This window comes from Lates calcarifer, linkage group LG5, assembly GCF_001640805.2.
Source record: "Lates calcarifer isolate ASB-BC8 linkage group LG5, TLL_Latcal_v3, whole genome shotgun sequence".
NCBI classification, from domain to species: domain Eukaryota; kingdom Metazoa; phylum Chordata; class Actinopteri; family Centropomidae; genus Lates; species Lates calcarifer.
This window is the reverse complement of record NC_066837.1, coordinates 26,882,916-26,906,531: the sequence shown is the minus strand read 5'-3', so window position 1 is coordinate 26,906,531 and position 23,616 is coordinate 26,882,916. Positions and strand designations below refer to the sequence as shown.

Sequence of the window (23,616 nt, the reverse complement as noted above, 5' to 3'; positions counted from 1 at the left end):
AGAGCAGGAATGCAACAAAGCAAGCAACAAATTAGCAAGGACCCCTGTGCATGCAGACCCACACATTCACACACTTAAAAAGTAGGGCTTCATGAGTATACTCCACATGCATTCAAACAGCTGAGGGATGAACAAGGCTGCTACTTCCCAGCATGTCATCTCCCAGATGGCTAACAGTGATATGCCAGGATCAAAGAATGAAAGGAGCGAGACTGAGGCATGAGCTGAGCTGCTGCCTCTGCATCACAAAGAGAGGATGTGGAGTCTGTACAGAGTCCCCAACCTCTAAGCCTGCAAGACACAGAATCCCAAATCCCTTCACCGCAGGGCAAAAAGCAGGAAGGGCGGACCTACTGCAGGACTAGAGAGGACTCTGAGTATAAGTGCCCATGGGAATGAGGCTTTGGTCAACAGTGAAAAGGACATATGGAAATCATTTAACTGGGTATGAAACTGTGTGTGGTTAGATCCATTCATTTTACACAATGTAACTTGTAATTACATGAAATTAAAATACATGATGATTGTGATGTGTCATAGCAAGATGTTGTTGTGGAGATGTATATCATGGGGCAAACTGTTTACTGCCTTGTTCAGCCTTGCTCTTGAGGGGGAACAAACACAAAACAATATCAAAGAACCAGCAAAGTATCAAGAAGCCAGACAGACAAAGTCTACAGAGATGGTTCACTGATGAAAAACAGCACACAAGCATGTTATTGGACGACAGGGACGGGATGAGGGAGGACAGGTTGTGCAGGTGTGTTTGTGAGAGTGTCTGTGCCTGCCAGCATCTCCTTGAGAAATGTTCACAATCTTGTAGTAACTGCCTTCAGAGGCAGAGCAGGTTTTAGCCAGCACAAAGACAGACTTGTGTAATATTTCATCGGGTCTTACATTATTAATGCAGCTGAGGCAATGCTGAAAATCTTAAAAATTCAAAACACAAACATATAATTATTGTGCTCCATCTGAAAGGCATTCCAAGTAATGGTTATAACTCTAATCTGATTGGTGAGCCAGGAGGGGAGGTGGTGTGTGTGAATGCAACTGGGAAAACTGTGTGTGTGTGAGATTTCTAATGTTTTTGAAGTTTCCTGCCAAATTTTAAAAAATATTTGAACACAGTGAGTTGAAGCTGGACTCTTCAGCAAACTTCTCCTGGAAAGATGTCAGCCGAGTGGCTGTTTATATTAAAATTGATGCCGCTGCTGCTGTCCAAATGCAGTAGCCACACAGCGACTGTCACTAATGACACACCCAGGATAACAAGCACACCATTAAATGTTAAAGTCTTAGTGAAAACAAGGCTTTGGCTCACTGCGGGAGAGTCCTCCACAGAGGAAGACTCTCTCAGGGCGATTTGTGTGTGAGAGTCACACAGACAGTGATACTAGTTAAGTGTGTCACCCCTCTGTGGGTCCCCACAGAGCTCTGGTGACTCTGTGGCTTTGTAATGATGTGAGCCACATATGTGCACGCACTGTGTAGTCCACACCTCTCAGTCAGCCAGTGAGTCAACCATCCTGACAGCTCGGCTCTAGTTGCTACCAATTAACCAAATATGTGTCTTATTCTATATGAAACATATTCTAAAAATACTATCTGGAAGCTGTCCACACACACAAGACTGTTGTTATGTGTGCTCATGTGAATTTGCAAGGTCACAGATCATTTTAAAACTTTTTTAAAACAGACAAAAGGTGGTATTATTATTAATTATTGCATTTACTGAACAGGTTATCAAGTCCTTTCAATTATTCCTACAGCTGTCACAGTTTCCCAGAAAAAACGTCCCTGTCCTAGAAATGGTGGCTGAGAAACGCTTGAGGCAAAAATGTGGAACAGTGAGAGAGTGAGTAACCCAGTGCAACACAGATGTGGGTGGGTGTCTCTGACAAGTATGTACTGTGGGTGTCAGACCCAGTTCAAATATTTGCAAATAACTCCACAAATTATGGAAGTGTGTCAACACAGAAGGTAAACAGCAGAAAATCCACCAATGTCCACAGTCTAAGTTTAAAATGATCAATTATATTGATGCATGACAAACAACCCTCCAAGTAAAGAATGAGTAATAACCTGTTGCACTTCATGATTCATTTTGTGTTCGTAAATAACCCGACTGTATATAGGCCTCCCAACAAGTTAAACCAACTCCAACTTTGTCAGATATGACAGGTATATGATGGATATGACAAATGTGACAGGGTAAGACAGGTGAGGCTGATAACAGGCTTTAAATTAGCATTACATTTACTTTGGGTGATGGATCTAAATTCAGACTCCTGATTCAAAACCTGTCACCAATGTGACAGAAACAGGCTACAACAGTGTGGAATTAGTGCTGAACTTTGGGTTCATTTTTCACTTTATTGCATCAGGTCAAATCAGTTCATGTTAGGACAGTATGTGACGTACTCTACTGGTCTTAAAGGTGTAGTGGTCTGGTCTGTATGTGCTCATAACATACTGACAACGCTGACCTGCTTCTTATGACAACCCACTGTGCGCTACCATAAATTCAGTAATCAGAATAGCTCTGGCACATTGTCGAAGGTTCAGCATCTGCTACTTTCTTTGCATCACTAAAAACTTCAGAATGAAAATATCTTTAAGGCATATGCTGTGCTATTGCATTTGGTGTGTATTTCAACTTCCCTGGAATTTACAGGGTTGGTGAGTTCTTGTGCTGAAGTTTCTGTCATTTAAAAATCCTGGTGTCACATTTTATTCAGAGAATAAATTCTGACCGTCAGAACAACTAACAACAAATAAGTTGAAGTGTAAAGCATGGGCTAACAATTTGTTATGTGATTTAATTTACACAACTCATCACTGCAACTAACATTGCTTAGCAGCATTAAAGCACAAATATAACAGATTATTAGAAATATTAGATTATTAGAAAGGAGACTGACAAAAGATTATTAAAAAGCTAATGGTAGGCTACCCTAACTTAAAACCTTTTATCACACTTACTTTTTATTTAGAATTAAAAGACTCTTTAGGCAAACCTAGTGTAGTTCAGTTTATATGACTGTTAGCCTTTTGTTAGAAACTAGTTTTGTTGGGCAATTTAGAGGGTGACTATGTCACTTCTGAATGTGGGAAATAACACACTCCTGTTAGAAATAACATCATACAGTCATCAATCATAAAATGCAACCTTACTTAAGTTAATCAATTTCAATAGCTTTTGTTAGCAAACATTAGGTAGCTAATTCTATTATGACTGACAATACTGAGTCAGTTCACTAACTTTATGACTGATGATTATTGTGCTAATGTTTGGCTACCTTTTAGCATTTAGAATTATGTCGTAATTGTCAACTGTGGCCATGTTAGCTGCTGTTTAATTAAAGTGACATAGGCCAATTTTAAAGCAGCAGACTTTACAGAGATGTTTATTTTGTCTCAGAATACATACCAAAGTCCAGGTTTTACCGACAATATACCTCATTTCAGACTGTTAACCAAGACACCCACTGGGTAAATTACTTTTCAGTTAAAGGTTCATTTGGTCCAAAAAGTTTAAAAGCCAAAGGACTCAGAACTGGAAAATGCAGTCAGCTCCTGCCCTACTTGGGTGCTCTGTTGGTGGGGAGGTGTGGGAGTAATACTGAGATGGGGTGGACAGTGGGGCAGTTGGCGAGGTATCACAGGAAATACTGTACTGTGGGAGCATGGGTGGGTGGGGAATCACATAGTAAAATAGAGCGCTGATCTTTACTGTGAATGCTGGCAGAGGGCTGACCTCGGGTAGTGGGCAGCATGTCAGAAAGACCCTGCCACGCTGTCACCATCTCTGGGTTCTTCTGGTCAGCAAAGTTCTTCCAGATGCGTAACGCTCCATCATCTGAAAAGAAGGAGGAAGGGTGGCGGATGGAGACATAAGGATACAGAGAAGGAAGTGAAGAATGAGAGCCAGGAAAGGAAAGTGGATAAAGAGATACTGTGAGGAACAAAGGCTAAGGCAGAAGGAGGTACAGCGAATAGACTCAAACTTGTTTGTATTCGTAATGGGTTGGAAGGGAAGTTAAACTGTGCAGAAGATTGATTCTCAGACTCTTTAAAAAACATGCAACACACACACGTGACTTGACCATGAACACAACAGACACTTCTCAAAGAATCAATAGAGAGTGTAGAGGAGCATCTTAAAAATGCCTGACAGTATCTCATCAGTGAGAAACAAAATGAAGCAGGAGTCTCTAACCCTAAAAACCTGTCTGAACCATGTATCTGAAACAGAGATAAGACACAGAGCAAAAGATAAAACACGTCCATGTGCTCTGATGAGGAAGCTATTTCAGTGAAATAATAATAAAAGTCTCCACTTGATTTACATTCAGTGTTTTACCTTTTTAATTCTATATATTCTCTTATAACTAATGTCTTCCCTAATATCCTTCAGAGTGTGGTTGATGGAGAGACAATGAATAAGTGCACATTACATTTTGATGAGATGGAATTCAAATGTATTAATTTCAGGAGGCGTGCAATGAAATATGGCATTCATTCTTAGTTTAATGTTACACTAAGATAAAACAAAGACAAATGTAAATGTGTTTCTGTGTATGTTTTAATGTAGTTGTTTTCCACAGTTCCTCTGGGTTATGAAGTTAAAGCCATGGAGGGTAATTGCTTTGCTCTGTTGATGAATGATGATGAATACACAGAAGTGTTTTGTGTATTTGTGTTTGTGGGGGTAAGAGTCAAGTGTTTAAGGCTTGTTGCTGCTACAAATGAGTCTCTTTGCGATTTCCACTGTGCTGGTGGGCGTGAACACTTGAGCTGCTCACTCAAGGAAAATTTGACTAATTTACTAACTTGAGTTTTTAGTCTGCGCAGTACTGCATTTTCTTGACTTTTCATTGTGTGTGTGTTTGTGTTTGTGAGTTTCAAACCTGTTGCAGTGAGAAGTAATGAACAGTCATGTCCATTCAGGTACTCCATGGCAGTGATGCGAGTGTAACGAGGGTTCCCGTTGTAGAAGTAGTCCAACCTCTCGCCTTTCTCCCAGTCCCAGAAACTACAGTAGACATACACACAGTCTTCAGACAATAATTTTGAAGCATCAAATTTGAAACAGAATCATTTACATAACGGCTGTCTTTGATATAAAACTGATTTTTGTTTTCAGCTCGAGAGTTTGTTATGTGTCCCTGACCAGATGCTGTCCTTGTCTGCCACAGCGATGCAGGTGTTGAAAGGGTGAAACTTCACAACAGACGGTACTCCGGGGTTGCGGTTGATGAATATTTGATCATCCAGACGGGAAACACCTGTAATGGAGGGTGGGGTGGGGGTGGGGTGTAAAGCCAGAAATGGACCATTTGTAAAAAGGAGGAGAATTTCTTGATTCCCACTGCAGCTGAAATGACCAATCCTGAATCTGTGAAATTTTCACTCTTCTACAGCAGGAAGCTCCTGCACATATAGTCATAGTTACATTACAGATACTTTTTGGAGTTTGGTACATTACAGGCCTGTACTACGCCCATGTAATATTTTTATATTATTACATGGAAGCAGCTTTGCACACAGTCCAACAGGCAAAAGCTTCTCACCATCTTCTGCTTAGTCTTCATTTGTATATTATCAAGCTGTCTGGCAGAGATCAAAACAGATGCATTACAGTAGGTAAACTGTAACTCAGTTTTTTGAACCTGCATCTTATTTTCCCATGTTTTTGGGTATAAATGATGGCTAGGGTCAAAAACAATTTAACAAACAATTAATTTTACTGAGCATAATAGTTAGTTTGCTTGTGTTGTTATGTTGTAAGTTTATTTCATGCAAAGGATCTGAATACTTCTTCCACCACTGAAGGTCAGTCAGTAACACTAACAAACTAAGTGATCAAGACAGTGGTAACTCCCATGTTCTGCTAGGACCAAGATTTTGTCCGTATCAATCATTTACACCCAAAAACATGGGAAAATAAGGCCCAGGTTCAAAAATACCAGAGTTATCCTTCAATCATGGTGTTGCTTATTGCTTTAAATCCTGTGATCATCCCTGGTTCAATTTTTAATTCTGCTTCTGCTTCACCATATAACATACAGAGGTGTTAGCTCGTCTCTCAGTACTTTCTGATTTCCCCACCCTGCCTGTGGCTCAGCCCACACCCACTGGTTACTACTAAAGACATAAACATTTTAAATGTCTTAGAATATATTATTTCATTTTTAAAAAAGACTTTAAAAATTCCTAAAACATCTAGGCACTGCAATTTTTTATCAAACATCACTCAATCAGGAGGTAGTATATAGTTGGAGACTATTTTCAGCAGTGGGTTAATACACATTTGTTGTTCTATATTTGAGTTTATAAAGCAGCAGGGCTGTATGTGTATGCACATGTGATTCAGTCAAAATAATGAAATGTGTGTGTTTGTGGTAACAAATGAAAATGTCCCCCAGTGCCAACGTTCATGTGTTTTAATAAGGTTTACAGCACAGAGGAATGAAATATGTCAGGCTTTGGTTACACAGGCAATAACTGAATCATTATTGCTGTTTTTGGTACGACAGTAAGTAAATGTAGAGCTCCTGTGATCTAAAATGTGTGCAACACCTTATACTGGAAAATCTGAAAACCTTAAATGTTTGATATAACTAGAGGGTCTAGACAGCATAAAACTTTAATTTCCCAACATTCATAGCAAGGGCCCTAATGCTGTCCTGAAACTCAGTCTGTACATCTGTATGCTTACTTCAGACAGCTATACAAAGATCAAATCTTAAATACACTGGTTGTAGGAGGGCAGGCAGTGGCTTAAAATTCTGGTGATTGAGGATGACTAATTCAAGTTGTTGTTAAAAATATATTTCTAAATTAAGATGAAACTAGATCATGTCAGTGGGGAAACTGGCTAATATGTAGCTGCAAATAGAGCAGAAAAGAAAAAAGACAAAAAGAACAGAAATATACTTTTCTAAACACAATTTACTGGAATTAATTACTCAGCATGGGGGGAAAAAAGCAAGGATTACAGACGCTAAGTTGTTGTTAAGAAATAACAATGGTGGAATTTAAGGCAAAGCAAGAAAAGGGAAGTAAACATGTGACACGATATATGGTTGGAAATTCAAGACAGTGAGAAAAACGGTGTAGATACTAGATGTGTATCCCTGTGGCAAGTTTTGATATGAGTGTAACAACGCGCCAGTGCAACTGATAAGTTCACTGGCTCATCATATGTTGTCATGGCAACAACACAAGTCGGTTTGCCAGCCTGTCCTTGGCTACCTGAACACACTCTTGAGACCACCATGATGAGATGAAGAAAAATGAGGAAAAAATCCATCAAGAATTCATCACAGATGCAGCTGTGATGGAAATATGCAGTTGGAGGGAAAAGTACATACTAGATCATCATTGATTTGCTTTTGTTGGTGTTGTCTGATGGTTTCTTCGATATGGAAGTACTATAAAATCTGAAACTACCCTGAGGACTTTAGAGCTGCATGCTGATGTGGTTAATTTTGCATCAACAAGAGAAGAAAAACCAAGTGAAAATCTTCTTATTCCTAGCTTTGCTGCCTCCTTCTCGCCTCCTTCGTCCTCAAGTCTTTCTCTCCCTCCATCTCACCCTCCCTCCTCCTCTCCTCTCGTCTCGTTTCTCTCTGGAGGGAAGAGACTGAATGAGGGCAACCCTACTACTTCTCTTTTCTTTCAAAAAACTGAAGATAGAAGGGAATTCAATGATTTAGCAAGCAGTCAGAAAGAGAGGGAGAGACGTGCGTGAGCAAGCCTTAGCTCTGACGCCAATCGCCTCGTGACACTGTGTGTGTGTATGTGAGCGCACGTGTGTGTATGTGTGGAGGGGGCTGCCAATGACGTTGGAGGTGTTAGCTATTCTGTTTGAGAAAGCTCTGACTTCACTTGGGAAGTCTGTGTATATGCTAGCACGCTGGGCTCTTTAATGTGCAGGTTGGTGTGTCTGAGTATGTGTGTGAGGGGAGTCCTGTGACTCATAAACAGGGTTGCTTCTGACTACGAGCTGATGATCAATCAATCCTCTCTCATCACTGCAAATCACATGCCTGAAACAGAGCTGTACACCTGGTGTGTGTCCCAGCTTGACCTTTTTTTTTTTAGACCGTCTGGATTCCAGACTGTTATCTCAACACTGTTTCTGATACTGCTTATAACAGAGCTACTGATCAGAGAGGACTCCTTTGCCTTTTGCATTCGCATCTCTCTCTCTCTCTCTCTCGCTCTCTCTCTCCCCATATATATATATATATATATATATATATTCTTTCTTTCAGCTAATTGGTAACTTAGCCTGGGTGTCATTTGGTGCTGAGCAGATAGCTGTAAATTTGGTTCATCTGTGTTTTGGTCCTTTTGTTTTTTTTAGCTGAATGGTGCTGCTGCTGAAAACATGGTTGCTGAGAGTGGTAAAATAAGCCAAAGACAGAATATATCATAAAACAAAAACAATGAGCTGAAAGAAACTAAAACAGACCAATAGAGTTGTCTGATAATTGGAGGATGTCACCCCCTTTCATATCAAACTCACTCATCTGATCCATTTTGAGCTTTACATTTTATGGATGTTTTGTTATCATTTCAAACATGCATGTTTCATCTTTTTTGAGAACAGTATTGACAGTATTTTACCTCCTTTTACTATTATTGTCTCATGCTTTTCTACCGTTATCTCTGTGATTTTGACGTTCCGTGCATATGTTAATCACACTGAATGGCCTTGTGTATGAAATGTGCTCCATTTATAAATCTGCCTTTTACAAGATATGGGAGCAGTCATGTCATCTAATGGTAATGAGATTAAAACCTGGGATGACATTTTGAAAACTGATTTAATTTAATTTTCAAGTAATATCTTCAAATGAATTCTTCATTTATAGTGCAGTCCACAGTTCTTTATACCTGCATATTTCTCACATGTGAATTTCCCCTCAGAGATTAATTGACTGATCTTAAATACAGAGAGCGTTGTTAAATGTAAATGTCTTTTTGTTTTTAAAAGAATTTCAGTTTTGGTTTTATTCATGTGTGTAAGGGAATACATCTGTGTTTGTGTGTGTTACTAACCTCTTTGCGTGATACTTCTGCTCTGCCTTCTCACGCGAGCATTTCTCAGGAACCTCCACTGCCGCTCCATCCTCACCTGGCTCTCGAGGTCATGCTCCTCTGGGATCTGAGAGGGTGGAAAAAAACAGGAGAGATTCAAAAGGTCACTCCATTTCTAACATTTGTAAGATGAGCATATGGTTTATATATTTTGCAGCTTAGTTACAGCGCAGAAACACAGAGGCAGTACAAAAGTCGACTGTTTTGAGAAAACCACATCAGGCACTCGTTACCCCCATCACCTATCCATCAGTTTGAATAGCCTGAGATGCAGGCTCATATAGTCCCCCTTTTGTTTGGTAAACATGACAGAAGGCAGGAATGTTTATTGCATATTCATTTGGCAAATGCACTTATTTGCTTTCTTTCTGGAGGTTAGCTGAGAAGATTGATCAGCCAAACCACTGATTCTGTTTAGAATCTTTAGCTATGGCTCTGGTTGCTAGAGTCAACCAGAGTCAGTGAGAATATGTTTTAGTGCAGGCTAATGTACATCCACAATGGCACCAAATCTGGCAACCTTACTGTGATGACAAGACTTCATGATAACATGTACATTTACTATGTCTGGCTGTTGTTGGTTGTTGCAGTTAACTCCTGCTAAAACTGCAAACTGTCATTTTTACATTTGTGTACGATCACACAGAAAAGATAAAAGGTGTTTTTAGGGAGCATTACAGTTCTTAGTGTTCAAAAAAGAGAGGTAGCAAAAAAGCATATTCCCCAACATTTTTAACTAATCCTTTAAAGACCCTGATTTTCAGGTCATAGTATGTTCCACTTGAAACTATAGTGCTCATTGACAATATAAAAATGTTCAACTTTTACAGGTCTGGATTATTTTGCCAGATAGAATGTTTAGTGAAGCTCATGTGCAGATAATGAGTCAGGGTGTCAGGTTCACTTTAGGCAATAATGTCTTTTGAGCAGAGCGACAATATGAAAAGTGTTATTAAGTCTTATGTAACATAATGGCCCCCACTAATTTTATGCTGGCTTTATTTTAAGAGAACAGACTGATTCCCTTTTTAAACATGACATTAAATATGCAGAATGTAATATAAAGTGGACTCGTCAATTTTTTGCTACAAGTATTAAAGTTGTAAATTAAAAACTTAGACTTTGCTATTATCATGCATATTTGATAGATACATAAATAAACAGCAGAACATAAGCAACAGAGGAAAACTGTAATAGTATGTGTGTCTACTTGCTCATTGCCAGGATGTGCTTATTAAGCACATTTCTACAGCAAGGCCTACCATGCCCACTGAATTCTAAAAAGCCTGACACACACACACACGCTCACACGCTCACACACACAGCTACAGTGCCAGGTGACTATACAAGTATTGTAAGTCAGGTTTATCTGTATATCACATAAAGCATCTCTAGAGCATTATGCTCCTGTATGAGCCCTGGAGGAGGCAGATTTAGCAGTCAGACAGAGTTTGACATATTCCCACAGCTGAGAGAGAGGGACAGAGAGAGTGCATGTTTGTGTGTGTGTGGTTCCTGGGGTGGTGGTCCTACACTGTGCCAGCTACTAATGTAGCATATAATGAGACACTGAGGTAAAAAAGTGTGTGTGTGTGTGTGTGTGTGTGTGTGTGTGAGAGAGAGAGAGCGAGAGAGAGAGAGAGAGAGAAGGTGAGACTTCTGCATACTTTCTCCACAGAACTCTTCACACTGTGGGCATACAGCAGAATTACTAGTAAACTATATGGCCATAAGTAAGTGGACACCTGAACATGAATATGTATGTGATGGTTACTCATCTCATTCCAAAACATGGAGATAAATATACTGCTGTAACAGCCTCCACTCTTCTGAGAGGACTTTCCGTGGCATTTTGAGGTTGGGTACTGGAATTTGGCAAAAAGACCTTGTGTTGGATGTGTCTGAAGTTAGGGCTCTGTGCAGACCAATCATGTTCCTCCACACCAAACTTTGAAAACCATTTGTTTTTGACTGTTCAGAGCAGTGTTGCCACTGGAGGCACAGAATATCTAAAATATCTATCTATACTGTAGCATTAAGATTTCCTAGCAGCACTTTATTTCATGATTTGCAATTTTCTATTTCTTTGTGTGGTGTGTGTTGGAGTTTAAAAGCAGGTAGAAAAAGCACAGGGGTCAATAATAAAATGAATAATGACCCAATTCCATTTAGCTGCTTCATTTTTAAAGTTCTGACATATGTATGCTGGCGCATTGTCACACTGTCATGACAACTGAATAGTACTACAGAATTACTCCATTTATACCATTAATTCATTATTCATATGGTATATGCTGAAGTGCTTGGTTGTCTCTAGAAGACCTTCACATTTCTTAATGTTTACATCAACTAAGACAATCTGTTATACAAGCAATTAATTGAAATTGTGCCCAATGAACACTAAGACTGCAACTGATCAATAATTAGAGCTGAATGATATAGTTCATTCCATGAAACTTCCTATATCCTATACATCTGGAAAGCTCTGGAAAGAAATAACAATAATCATTTAAGTAATAATGATGATTTTAAAAAGATATCATGGATAACTGGGACTGAGAGGTCGGGTTGCTTCCTCTTGGGGTGTTCTCAGTGCACTGAGGTATATTTGTATCAACACCCCTACTTCCCTTGGCTGTGTGTGACCCCTGCTCCCTCTCTCACACACTCTTAAAGCAGTAGTGGAAATCTTTTTCAGCAGTGTCTCCCTAACATGACGAGAGCCTTCAATGTCCTTGCTCCCCTAAAATTCTAGATGGAGATACACACACACACACACACACACACACACACACACACACACACACACACACACACACACACACACACACACACACAACACACACACAACACACACACGCACACACAGCTCTCATGCTGCTGACACAGTGATATGATAACCTGTGTGCAGACTTTTGAGGCACACTCACACACACAGAGAGCTTTGTAATGGAGTGGAGTTTTATGGCAGCACTCAAAATTTTGCCAACACAGCATTCTGATTTGCGCTACGGCAAAACCCCTCTCCTCCTCCTTCTCGTCCTCCTCCTCTGCCTGCTCTTTCACTCACTTTTCCCATCCAATCATCTCCCTGCTTTTCGTCACCTTTTGTTGCCTCTTCTGGCTCCTTTCCTGTTTATCCCACCACTGTGCTCTTTTTGCTGAATTTTACTTCACTTTCAACTACTCTGTTTTTCCTCTTCTCCCACATTCTTCTTCCACCTCTATCTGCCCCTCAATGTCTGTTCTCCTTTTTTAAATATTTTACTTTCATCATCTCTTACTTTTTCTTGGTGCACTCTCCCTCTCCTTCACACACAAACCTTCCCTCTGTTTCTGCCCTAAACGTCTGTATTGTAAATATTTTATTTGACAAAACTCTACTTTTTTTCATTCTCTTTCTGTTCCAGCCACTTTTTCTCATGCACACATCAATATCTAATACTTTTCTTGCTTATCTTTCTCTCTCCACTCCACAAAGTTTCTCTTTTCTCCTCTATTTGACCTCCATGCTTGTCTATTTTTTAATGATTCCTTCCTTTTTTGTTTAACTCTGACAAAATGTGCTGACACAATTTGTTTTAACTTCTTTTTTTTCCAAGACAGGTTGGCTTGTTTAGAGTGTTTAAACAGATGGAAGCTTGATTTAATATTATCAAATTTGGCACCAACTACTGTGCCTGGTAAGAAGTGCTTCTTTAAATCTTAAATTTCACTCAAGAGGATGTTATGGAGCTTTGAGAACTCAATTATTCAGAAGTACAAGCAGCAGGTACTTTCTCACTCTATGATTGGTCCCTTCCCTGCTGTTCCATAGGATGTCATTATTTTTTTTAAAGAAACTCAGTAACACAAAGTTCATGTCCTCAGATGGCTCAGTCACAACTGAGGCCTTTGTAAAATGCATGACAAAAGTGCACCTATGACCTCCCACTTCACATTAATATTTATGAGAAAATTGAAAATTACCTGTGATACAGTATCAGGGCCTCTTTGTTGCTAAGCAACCACTTTAAGCTACTGTTCAAGAACTAGATTGCACAGCAAAGGAATAACATGAAAATGTTGTTTTTAAATTATTGATTAAAAAAAGATGGATTTACTCTTTTTCTTTTTTAATTCAACATTTTACTTGCATTTTATCAAAGCAGCAATTCATTTGACATGATGCTTTATGTCTGCTCCGATATCACTGTGAAGCACAATCTTGTAACTGACTGGCAGGTGAATGTGGTAAAATGGAATAATACATGGAAAAGAGAGGAGAGACAAAGCTGTGGGGGACTCTACCTTCATGACAGGCTGAGCGAAATACTTTGCACTCCAATCACATAGGCCTGTCTGGAGGGCAGGACTGATGTAGTTCCTGTGACCACCTGGCTCATCACCGTCCTCAGCTGCCTGTACACGTACACACACACACACACACACACACGTATGTAGGTGTACACGTACGTACGTACGTACACACACACACACACACACACACACACAGAAAAAATGTAGTGAATCAAAGACTTAAAGTGGATAAAACAGAAAATACGCAAATTTTATTCTAGCCAATTTCAAGTTAAAAGCGCGGTATATTATTATATCTTGTTATTATATCCACACACTAACAAAGCTGCACACACTCATTCAGCTGGATATTCCTTTACCTGCTCTGGTCCCTTGTCGAACATCTTGCGGGTGCGGGGGAATTGGTGGGAGTGGGGTGCTTGTCCTCCCAGTGTTGGGGTGTATGGTGGGCGTGTGGCTGGTTGCTCTCTGGTGGGGGGTTTGGGCACCTCATTTGTCAAACTGGAGCTGCTGGTGCTGGGCATGGGAGGAGACCCACTAAAGGAACAGAAAACAATAATAATAATAATAATAATAATAATAAATTAAGAAAAAGAGGCAGAGCTTAGACATTTATTTAATCTCAAATATTATTTTTGTGTGGCATGCGTGCTTGATGCATAAGATCAAGAGATGTATTTGATTTTTCACTTTTCTTAGGAATCTTATTATCACTATAATCTTTTTGCTCTTGATTCACATCTGCACAATTTACTGTGCTGATATGGATTTTGTTCAATGCTTTTGTCTCATTATCTTTATATTTTTGATCTTGTTTATGTATCATCCATATTATGCACTAAGCAGTGAAATGTACTTCACTAAGAGAAATTGTGTATCTTGCTAGAAAGCTGAGTGAGCTGTAAGTGTGAAGCACATGTTTTGGGGTTTTACTGTGACTGAGATTTCTGTATATATGAATATTCACGTGTGTGTGTGTGTGTGTGTGTGAGAGACATATTCCCTCACCCAGCCTGGTGAATGTGTGTGCCCTTGCTGGTGGGACTGGCTGGAGCCGACTGGGTGAGAGATCCAGAGTCCAGGATCCTCTGAGGCCGAGCGTTCATCGTCGCCTGTGGAGAAAGAAAGTGGGTTAAGTTCACCATTGTTTAATCTAATAAGTCCACTGGAACTTGGAGGAGTTATGTGGTTAAAATGTGGACGTGTATGGGGTGTATGGTGTATGGGGTATTCAGATATTTCAGAGACAAACTTGAGTACAGATCCTGACTAGAGGCAATAGCTAAAATCAGTGCACTCGTCCTGTTGTAACATAAAAGTGCAGCACTTTACAAAGTTTGACGAAATTTCCAGAACTTTATCTCATTAAGTGGAGCAGGTAATATAACCTCTTCATTGTGAGTTGTCTAATGGCTGCTCACAAGGGAGGGGTAAACCTAATAAAGGCAATAGAGGCAAAGCATCACTGATGAATAGCAGAGTTGTTGTTTACTCATGCCAGGTGGAGAGAAAACTCTGTGCAGGGTAAATCTAGTTAACACGAGCAAACACATTTTACTACCTGGGATTGCCTTGAATTTGATTTCTATGCTAATAGAACAAAATTGCAGCAAGTATCTTTTGTTTGTGGTGTGAGCCTAAAAGGCTGAGAGGGAGGGAGAAAAGTTTTTTAATGCAAAGTTTACACACATACAATCTACTGCATTTGAGATGGTGATATGGCATCAGTTACTAAGGTTAGCTGCTAGCGCTTCATTAAGAGGCAATTGGAAACAAACAGCAGTAAAATGAGCTGAGAGGGTTATCATGGAAATAGCTCTGTCACTGATCTAAGTACCTTTTCTACTCAAGCACAAGATCAATATGATGAGAAGGACATAAAAAAATAAGATAAATAACTGAAGGATATAGTTATTTCTGACAAAGTGGGAGGTGAACATATGAAGTTGACAGGTGTGTGTGTGAAGGCAGCAGAGTCCATGCAGAGAAACTAGACATTTATAATGGAAAAACTGAGTGTGACACTACAGCATTAATCCTGTTGAAGATCTTTTGAGTTAGAAAGGGGTTGTGGCAAAGTGCAGCTATAGACTCGTAAAAGCAGATACAAAAGGATCTTTAAAAAATGAGGCAGTAGGGAGGATAAGAGGTTATCAAGCCTGTCCTGCAATAAAAGGTCACAGGTTTATTCCCTCAAAGTCAGTGTGTGTGTCCATTAACAACAATGTATTTAGTGTTGCAGGTCACAAAATTCCACCAAATGTGTTTTACTACCCTGGGTCAACAGAGATCACACTAGATACCTTTTACCAGATGCTGGTATGAATGTGCGAGAAAGTTGAAAGCTCATCGTTAAAAACAGCTCAATTATGCAACAAGTTCATGGATTATTCATCAACGTTTGCTGATCGTCAACATGTGGTAAACAAACATCGCGCTAATGCAGGAGGCCACATGCCTTATCTGCTGACGAGCTTTCCAGAAAATGTGATATGCAAAACTCCGGGAAATGGGGGTAATCGTTTCTACCAGCTGCTCCGCTCCACGCTGGGAAACAGCTTGCTCTCCTGTTTCAACCCGCTTTCCTTCACTTCCTCCATCATTAATTGGCTGGAAAGTGAGTCAACTGAGCAAACAAATTAGTGCGTGTACACACTGGCAGGATACGGGCGTGAAAACTGATGACGGCTCAGAAAAGCCTCTGAATGGTCCTGTTTAATTATTGAAGGAGAAACTAAAATGTTCAGCTGGTGGAGAAAGCACTGCCTTGATGTATGAAGATGACATGGAAGCGGTAAAGAAGAGAGGGTTAGGCCAAGGCGGAGACGGTGGTAGATGGAGGGAAGATGTGGTTGGAGAGGTGTGTCATGGGGTAAGTGTGTGAAAAGATTTATCTGCTCCATCGGGTGAAACAGGAAACTGGATGATTTTGGCCTGACAAGTCATAATCTCTGCTCTTAACTCATTTAAGTGAGAAGGAGAGTAGAGCCTTCCTAGAGTCCACTGAAAAAGCAATGGACTCTGCTCATAGTAAAGGGTGTTTTTTTTTTTTTTTTTTTTTTTTTTGGAAATCAGACCCCTTGTCAGGTGAAAACTTCTTCAAGCAGCTTTACTAGTCAAACTGCAGGTTATAGTCAAAAGACTGGACACACTACAATAACACAATAAAAAAAAGACCAATGACTTTCATCCCAGCTTCATGCAGGAAGAGGGGACTAATAAAAGCATTTAAAGCGTTCATCATCAGAGAAGCAAGTAAATTTTAATTAGCTGCTGACCTTGTTCTCTTTGTTACAAATCAATAACATTTGACATTTAAAATCCTAATTAAAAGAGCTGAATTCCCAGTTAGGCTAATGTTAACACTTGTGAACCTGGAATGAATGTTCTCTGATTAAGCTGTCTCTCAAAAGCTTTCGGCATGAAAAAAAAAAAAAAGAATGCAGACTCCATCTATGATAACTCATTAACTTTAGAAAATAAGGCATTTAAAAGGAGTTTAGATTGTCATTCTTTTTAAATGTCAGACTGTTCTTTTTCCCCCCAGGTGTACAAACAACACAGGCAGAGCTTAATCCTTTATCACTATTTTCATGCCAGTATATTACTTTATGTGCAACATTAACATGGTGTATTGTGTACATCTTTGTTACACTGTTAATTAGTTCCACGTTTCATCACATATTAGTATATGTAAATGAAAATAGGTTTAAAGTCATCAAGATAAGTCTGAATCAAGTCTTCAATCAGTCCATGTCTCATGTCAAGTTCAAGCCAAGTATCTAGTCCACTGAGAGAAACCCAAGTTAACTATCAAGTCAATCAAGATAAATTCAAGTTAACGCTCACGTCAATAAAGTTAAAACGAAGTCTCTAGTAAGTCGAGATCAGTACAGGTCAAGACAAGTATCTAGTCAGTTGAGACAAGTCCAAGTCAAATGCAAAATCAGTCAGGAGGAGCGCAAAAAATTCAAGTCAAGTATCAAGCTAATCAAAAAAGTAAACTAAATCAAGCCAAGTCCAAGACAAGTCACAAGTCTTAATAAGAGAGTCAGAGAAGTCAGATGTGAGTGGGCAGGACAGTGGTGCAGTGGTTAGCACTGTCGCCCCACAGCAAGAATGTTCTGGGTTCAAACTCTGGTCTGCCCAGGGCTTTTCTGTGTGGAGTTTGCATGTTCTCTCCTGCCTGGGTACTCTCTGGGTACTCTGGCTTCCTCCCACAGTCCGAAGACATGCAGGTTAATTGGTGACTCTAAACTGCCCACAGGTGTGAGTGTGAATGGTTGTTTGTCTCTATATGTCAGCCCTGTGATGGACTGGCGATCTGTACAGGGTGTACCCTACCCAGCCTCTCGGCCAGTGTCAGCTGGGATAGGCTCCAGCCCCTTGCAACCCTTAAGGACAAGTGGCATAGATAATTGATGGATGGAAGTCAGCTGTGAGACTTTCAAGTCTCTAAATGCTGACCAATAAAGTGACACAGCATTTGAAAATTGAAAATTGAAAATTGCTTTCAACATAGCTGAATCAAGTGTCACCTTTTCTAAGAGTCACACCCTTCACAAATGACAGACAAGTGAGGACAATACAGAAGGTCTGGGGCAGGTGCAGTGCCTGATTAAAGTGTGTGTCTGTTTCAGTTGTCAGCCTCGAGATAATACTGTGGCTGAAAATCTGTTTCTTCCCATATGCTGGCTGTCAGACTGCTAATTTTTATAAATATGACACCACTCTTTGCTTGGGTGACTTCAGGTCTGCAGGTACAGAGAAACTAATACTACACAAGTGTGTTGCAGTGCCACACAGACAACGCAGTGCATTAGCTGGCAGAGGAGAAGTCTATTGCATTATATTGTAAATCAAGTCCTGTTGTTTTTTATTGCAGTCCAGTAGGGAGTCTCATTGCAGAGATGCTGCTCATCTGAAGGTAACTGAGGGGACAACTGGTGTTGGTGGTAGGAAACATATGAAATTTTGCCTCGGGGTTAGGATGGGTGGCGGACCAGTGGTTATTATGGCTCCTTAAGTTACAGCTGCTTCTTTGCTCTGCTCTGCTCTGCTCTGCCAAGCCTCAGGGAGTCATTGGCCCTTAATTGCATTTGCACAAAAGTAATGGCCTTTTGGAGGAAGAAAATGCCAGTGGGAGGGTGGGGTGTGTGGGTGATGTGTGTGGTGTGTGTGTGCTGGAAATGGATCTTTTTCACTGCATAACCATGTGGTGAACAGGAACTGACATACGCATACAGAGACAAATAAGTCTATTATACCCCCCCCACATTACATTACACTCTAGGAAATTAGTTGATGCTCATCTTCAAAATGACTTATAATGAGGACACCAGTTAAAAAAAACAAGCTTCAAATTTTGGATTCTCAACATTGTAAACAACCATGAAATCAGTAAAACAGCCTAATAACAGCTCTAACACCTCAGGTGCTCCTTAAACATTTATGTATGGTGAAGACATGAAACACGATCCAGCAGTAAAGACTACAACACAACACACCTTGTATGCTATGCTGTTAAGGACCTTCATGGCCAGATCTGACACCTCAGGAAATGGGTCTGCGGCGAGATGTAGCAGCACTCTCCAGATCTGAGTGTAAACACTGTTGAAGGACACACCTGGAAAAGGCACACAAAGCAAATAAGAAAACAGATTTCTGGAAATAAAATGGAATCTGTAGGCACAGTTGTTGGGGAATAATCACAAATCATACACCCATATGCAGTAAACAAATACACACATAATACACCCATCAGCACATGCACCTCATTCTGGTGAAACTCTCATCACTTGTATCCAAGTTCATTACTACAGCAGAGTGGTAGCATTCAGTGCTAATGCTATATCATCTCATTAGCATCATGCTACCTGCCCCAATCATTTTCCTCTTCTGCAGTTGTTGGATGTGCCTAGGTGGCAGAGGGAAAATGACCTCCAGTGTCAGGTAATGTACATCATTAATTAACACACACACACACACACACACACACACACACACACACACACACACACACACACACACACACACACACACACACACTCTCTCTCTCTCTCTCTCTCTTTGTCTCTCTAAGCAGCTGGCTCTCCTCATCCACTGGAGCTTCATTGCTGTCAACTGTCACTCTTATCATGAATACAAATGAACAAAGTTGCTCCAACTGTCAGGTGGTTTTGTTCATCTTCTTAGCCTCAGCATTCCCTTTGTAGTGAAAGGTGACAGTTTCCCCAATTGTAGATCATTATTTAAACTTGTGATTTTAAACCCTCTTCGTCCTGCCTGTTTGCTCATTTACCATCTTCTCCATCTCTCTCCTGTCATTTTCTCAGGAGTCATTTCAGGACGTTGGTTTGTTTGGGTCTCAACCTGCCAGTAGTGCTTCTCTTTGAGTCAGCAGCAACCTCCTTCTCCTCCACACATCTCACTCTCCCTAATTTTGGGCTTTTACTTGCTTTAGCACGTTGCCTCTGCAGTGCATCAAGCCTCCATCACTGCCGCTGTGCCTTTTCTACTGAGTCTCCCTCTAAATGTCCCTTTGTCTGTCAGTTTCAATCTGTCGTCTTTCTCTTCTCCCTCGGTGTCAGCCGTGGGGACACTGAGCGGTAATAGTCTCCAACTGTTGCGCTTTATCATTTTGTCCCCATATTTCAGTTTCCTCCTCTCTTTCCTTTTTCTCCTGTCTTTCCAGCTATGCAGAGAAGATACAACTTGACCTCTCAGGATGACCCCTCATTTCATGTCTTTTTTAATCATCTCCCTACAACCTTGGTTTCCAACTTTCCATGAACCCTGCGCCTGCAAACCCCTTGGGGTGTTGTGGGGCAGTGAGAGGGAGTGAAGCCTGGACCTTCTTACAGCCCAGTCTCCTCTCCAGAGTGCCAAGGGGATTCACCAGTTCCATGCTTTAAAAATGGGAGATCAAAAAAGGATAGAGAGGAGGAGGATGGAGGACTACAGCTAGGGGGTACAGCAGGACACCATACAGGACGGGGAGGAAGGTGAGGAGGACAGGGAGGGGTAAGATGTCTCGGAAGCCTGCATCCTCTGAGATATGGTTGAGATGGGTCAGAGTTGGAGGAGGAACACAGAGAAAGAAAAGGGGGGAATTCAGGAGAAGAGGAAAGAGAGGGACAGAGGGGGTAAGACTGTCTGAGGGAGAAAAAGTGAGGTGATCAGGCTGTAGCCTGAGGGGCAGGATATGACTAGTGACAGCATGCCAGTGTGCTAGCTGCTGCAGTAAACAGCCAGCTGATGAATGTGAAATACAGATCCTCTCCCATTTAACCGCCATGTTACATTACGGTAGCACACAAATTACCACTGTACCGCCTCAGTGTAGTCCACATGAGGAAATATGACTCACTGGCTGCACCAGTGCCTTGTCAGGACTTGACACTTGTGTCATTTGAAGACTTGCGCAGAGTGAAATGGATGTACAGTAGTAAAGATGTTAACTATTGGCTAAATGAACCACTGCATCACTTTTTTATAGCTTCTCAATTCTGGCAGATGACATAAAATACTTTTAACACTGCATAGCGATTTTTGGAGCTTTAAATGGCTGGTGCCATAAAAAATGCATCAGAACGTTTGAAAGCAGAGAGGAAACTCCTCTGTGAGGCGTATTTTAAATATCTTTCACAGGGAGATGTAAGCAGCAGTGTAAGCGGCACCAAATCATATCTGTGATGCACTTTAAATGGGAGAGCGCCTCAAATATACTGACACAGGTAGAAGTGAATCGAAGCTCTTGATGTGACAAAATATAAATGTCAATGCAGATAGAGAAAATGTCTGAGTTAGGCACAGTGTTAACTTAAACACCTTTATCATTTTAGTCCAGAACTCTCTCTCATCAACTCTTGGATGCATAGCCGTGACGTGTACAGACATTCATGGTCACCACAGGATGAATCCTTAAGACTTTGGTGATCCCCTAAATGATCTACCACTACAATGAGGTTTACACTTACACTTTACACTACCTTGATAACTATTGGATGCATTGCCATGAAATTTGGTACGGTCAGGTAAGGTCATCAGAGGATGAATGACTTGGCTTGGCCATATACTTTGTAAAAAGGCAGATCCATCCCAAATATTGGGCTGACATGGTGATCATCTGGATTTTCATCCAATGCATCAGCTGATAAAAATGTTTACTTAACATTCATGTGCCTCACAGGATTAATCCTAATGATACTGGTGATCCACTAACTTTCATCTAACAGAAGCAGCGGGTCAAAAATGTTAATTAAACTACGAAATATCTTAACATCTAGATGGTCTGGTAAAACAACTGGTATGTACAATCAACCACTTCTCATCTTGTGCCTTCACTGGGTCAAAATATTACTTTCCAATACTTTGTTTGATAAACACAAACCTACAAGACTAATACTAACATTGCCTTAGACTTAGCTGTACTTTGTATTTAGTACTAATTGACAAATGTAAGTATGCTAACACGCTAAACTAAGAAGGTGAATGTAATAAACACTACAGCTGCTTAACATCAATATGTTAGAATGATCATTCTGAGAACACTGAAAAAATCAAAAACAAACTTTGAACCTCAATTTTTATCCATCTTATAGAACGTTTTCTATATGACCATTGCAGCCACAGAGATGTTAGTGGGACTGTTACAGTTTAGTAGGATTTGTGCAACTTATAGTAAAAGAGGGAAGACAAACAAATAAAAGAAATGTAAATCAATAAATCTCTTCTGCAACTCCCACACAACTGTGTGGGAGTCAGGGCAGTGTTATCCTGGTCTCCTCCAGGCCAGTGTCCAGCAGCAGCTGCATTTTGCATTTATGGTTTCAATTGTTCTAAACTACTCATACTATAATACACAGGCCACTTAACCTCTCAACATTTCTTTTTGTAAGGTTGCAGTGTTGCAACGCAGATGTGATGAAACTGAGATGCTGTTGTATAGCAAAAAGAGAGAAACAAATTAATACATTTTTGAGGCGCAATGAAAAACAAAACTCCAAGGGTCTTATGAAAACAACTTCAAACCACACAATAGACAGAGGCAAATGAGTAAACAACAAAAAAAGTCAAAGTGTCAACTAAGTCTCTGCTGACTTAGATAGCTGAAAGGAAGTGACATCAGTAACGTAAAAGCCAACAGAACATCAAATGCAGCACTCATCTGCACTCGGGTACATATGTCTTTTGTTTATGCTCCTGCATATTGCTACAAACATCTATTCATCTGCTCTGCCCTGCATGTTTATACATGCAGCGCTCTGTGAGAGAGGAGTTATAAAGTTGCAGGGAGGCAGGGGGGCATGGCTTAGTGGGCAGGGGGACAAGATGTCTTTAAACCTATTTACATGGGGACCTCAGGACAGTATTAAGGGCCCACAAGCAGCTTGAAAAAGGTTTAATTGAAGACCGAATGCTAAATTTGTCAGATAAAAGGGAAAGGAGAGCAAGCGCTTTTTATTTGTTGTTTTGGTTTTTTTTTTTTTCATCAAACCATGATGTCCCATGGTATGTGTGCCCTAAGAATAAAAATCCTACTCAAGCAGCTAGTTTTAGTTTGAGTTTGATTAACTCTACATTAGTTGATAAATCCCAAAAGAGAGGATGACCTGATGTATCTATTCTAGGGGGAAAACTACACACAAAATGTTTAATCAAGTTAATCAGCTACCACTTTGTCTGTGTGAGAGAGACAAAAATGTGCACACATCTTAGAAAAGTGTGTATATGTGTATGAGTGCAATCCCATCCAGACTGACACAGCTGATTGTGTTAAAAATTAAATCTAAGAGCAGAGGAAATTGGGCTGTTTACTCAGAGGGCCGATATGAAGCTGATCAGGGGTTGACTGAGTCAGGTACGGCTAAAATAATGGAATTCATTTAAGGAACAAATCAAAGAAAACGCTGAAAAGATAATTTCATTCTAAAACCTGAACTGACTTTCATACCGAGTCAAATTGACTGTTCTCCAGAGTTTAGTTTCCACTTGATTTTCCATTTTGAGTAATTTACAAAAAACCAAAAACAAAACAAAACAAAAAGAAGCAAGCAAAAAGCACAAACTCGGATGTGTCAGGGCAGCTGGGAGATTACAAGAGGTTTGTAGCTTGAAATACAACCTTAAAAAAGAGGGAAAAAGGAAATCCCCAGTTTCACTTTCTCTTTTGCCCGTGGGGCTGGAAGTGAGTTAATGGTTTTA

At 40.3% G+C, this 23,616-nt stretch overlaps 1 protein-coding gene across 5 annotated transcripts in view; it reads right to left on the bottom strand.

Annotated features, from left to right (window-relative positions):
• The window catches only part of rptor (regulatory associated protein of MTOR, complex 1), a 162,063-nt gene that overhangs the window by 16,431 nt on the left and 122,016 nt on the right, over nucleotides 1–23,616 (bottom strand). For 3 of the 5 annotated variants that reach the window (XM_018678495.2, XM_018678493.2, XM_018678497.2), the window contains exons 22-29: nucleotides 18,918–19,036; nucleotides 14,419–14,522; nucleotides 13,770–13,947; nucleotides 13,402–13,512; nucleotides 9,073–9,178; nucleotides 5,174–5,288; nucleotides 4,911–5,035; nucleotides 3,734–3,859 (exon numbers count right to left, since the gene is read on the bottom strand). In XM_018678495.2, the coding sequence (XP_018534011.1) occupies nucleotides 3,734–3,859; nucleotides 4,911–5,035; nucleotides 5,174–5,288; nucleotides 9,073–9,178; nucleotides 13,402–13,512; nucleotides 13,770–13,947; nucleotides 14,419–14,522; nucleotides 18,918–19,036 (984 nt within the window). The remainder of the gene's footprint in view (nucleotides 1–3,733; nucleotides 3,860–4,910; nucleotides 5,036–5,173; nucleotides 5,289–9,072; nucleotides 9,179–13,401; nucleotides 13,513–13,769; nucleotides 13,948–14,418; nucleotides 14,523–18,917; nucleotides 19,037–23,616) is intronic. The other 2 variants (XM_018678496.2, XM_018678498.2) reach the window with 1 other exon arrangement.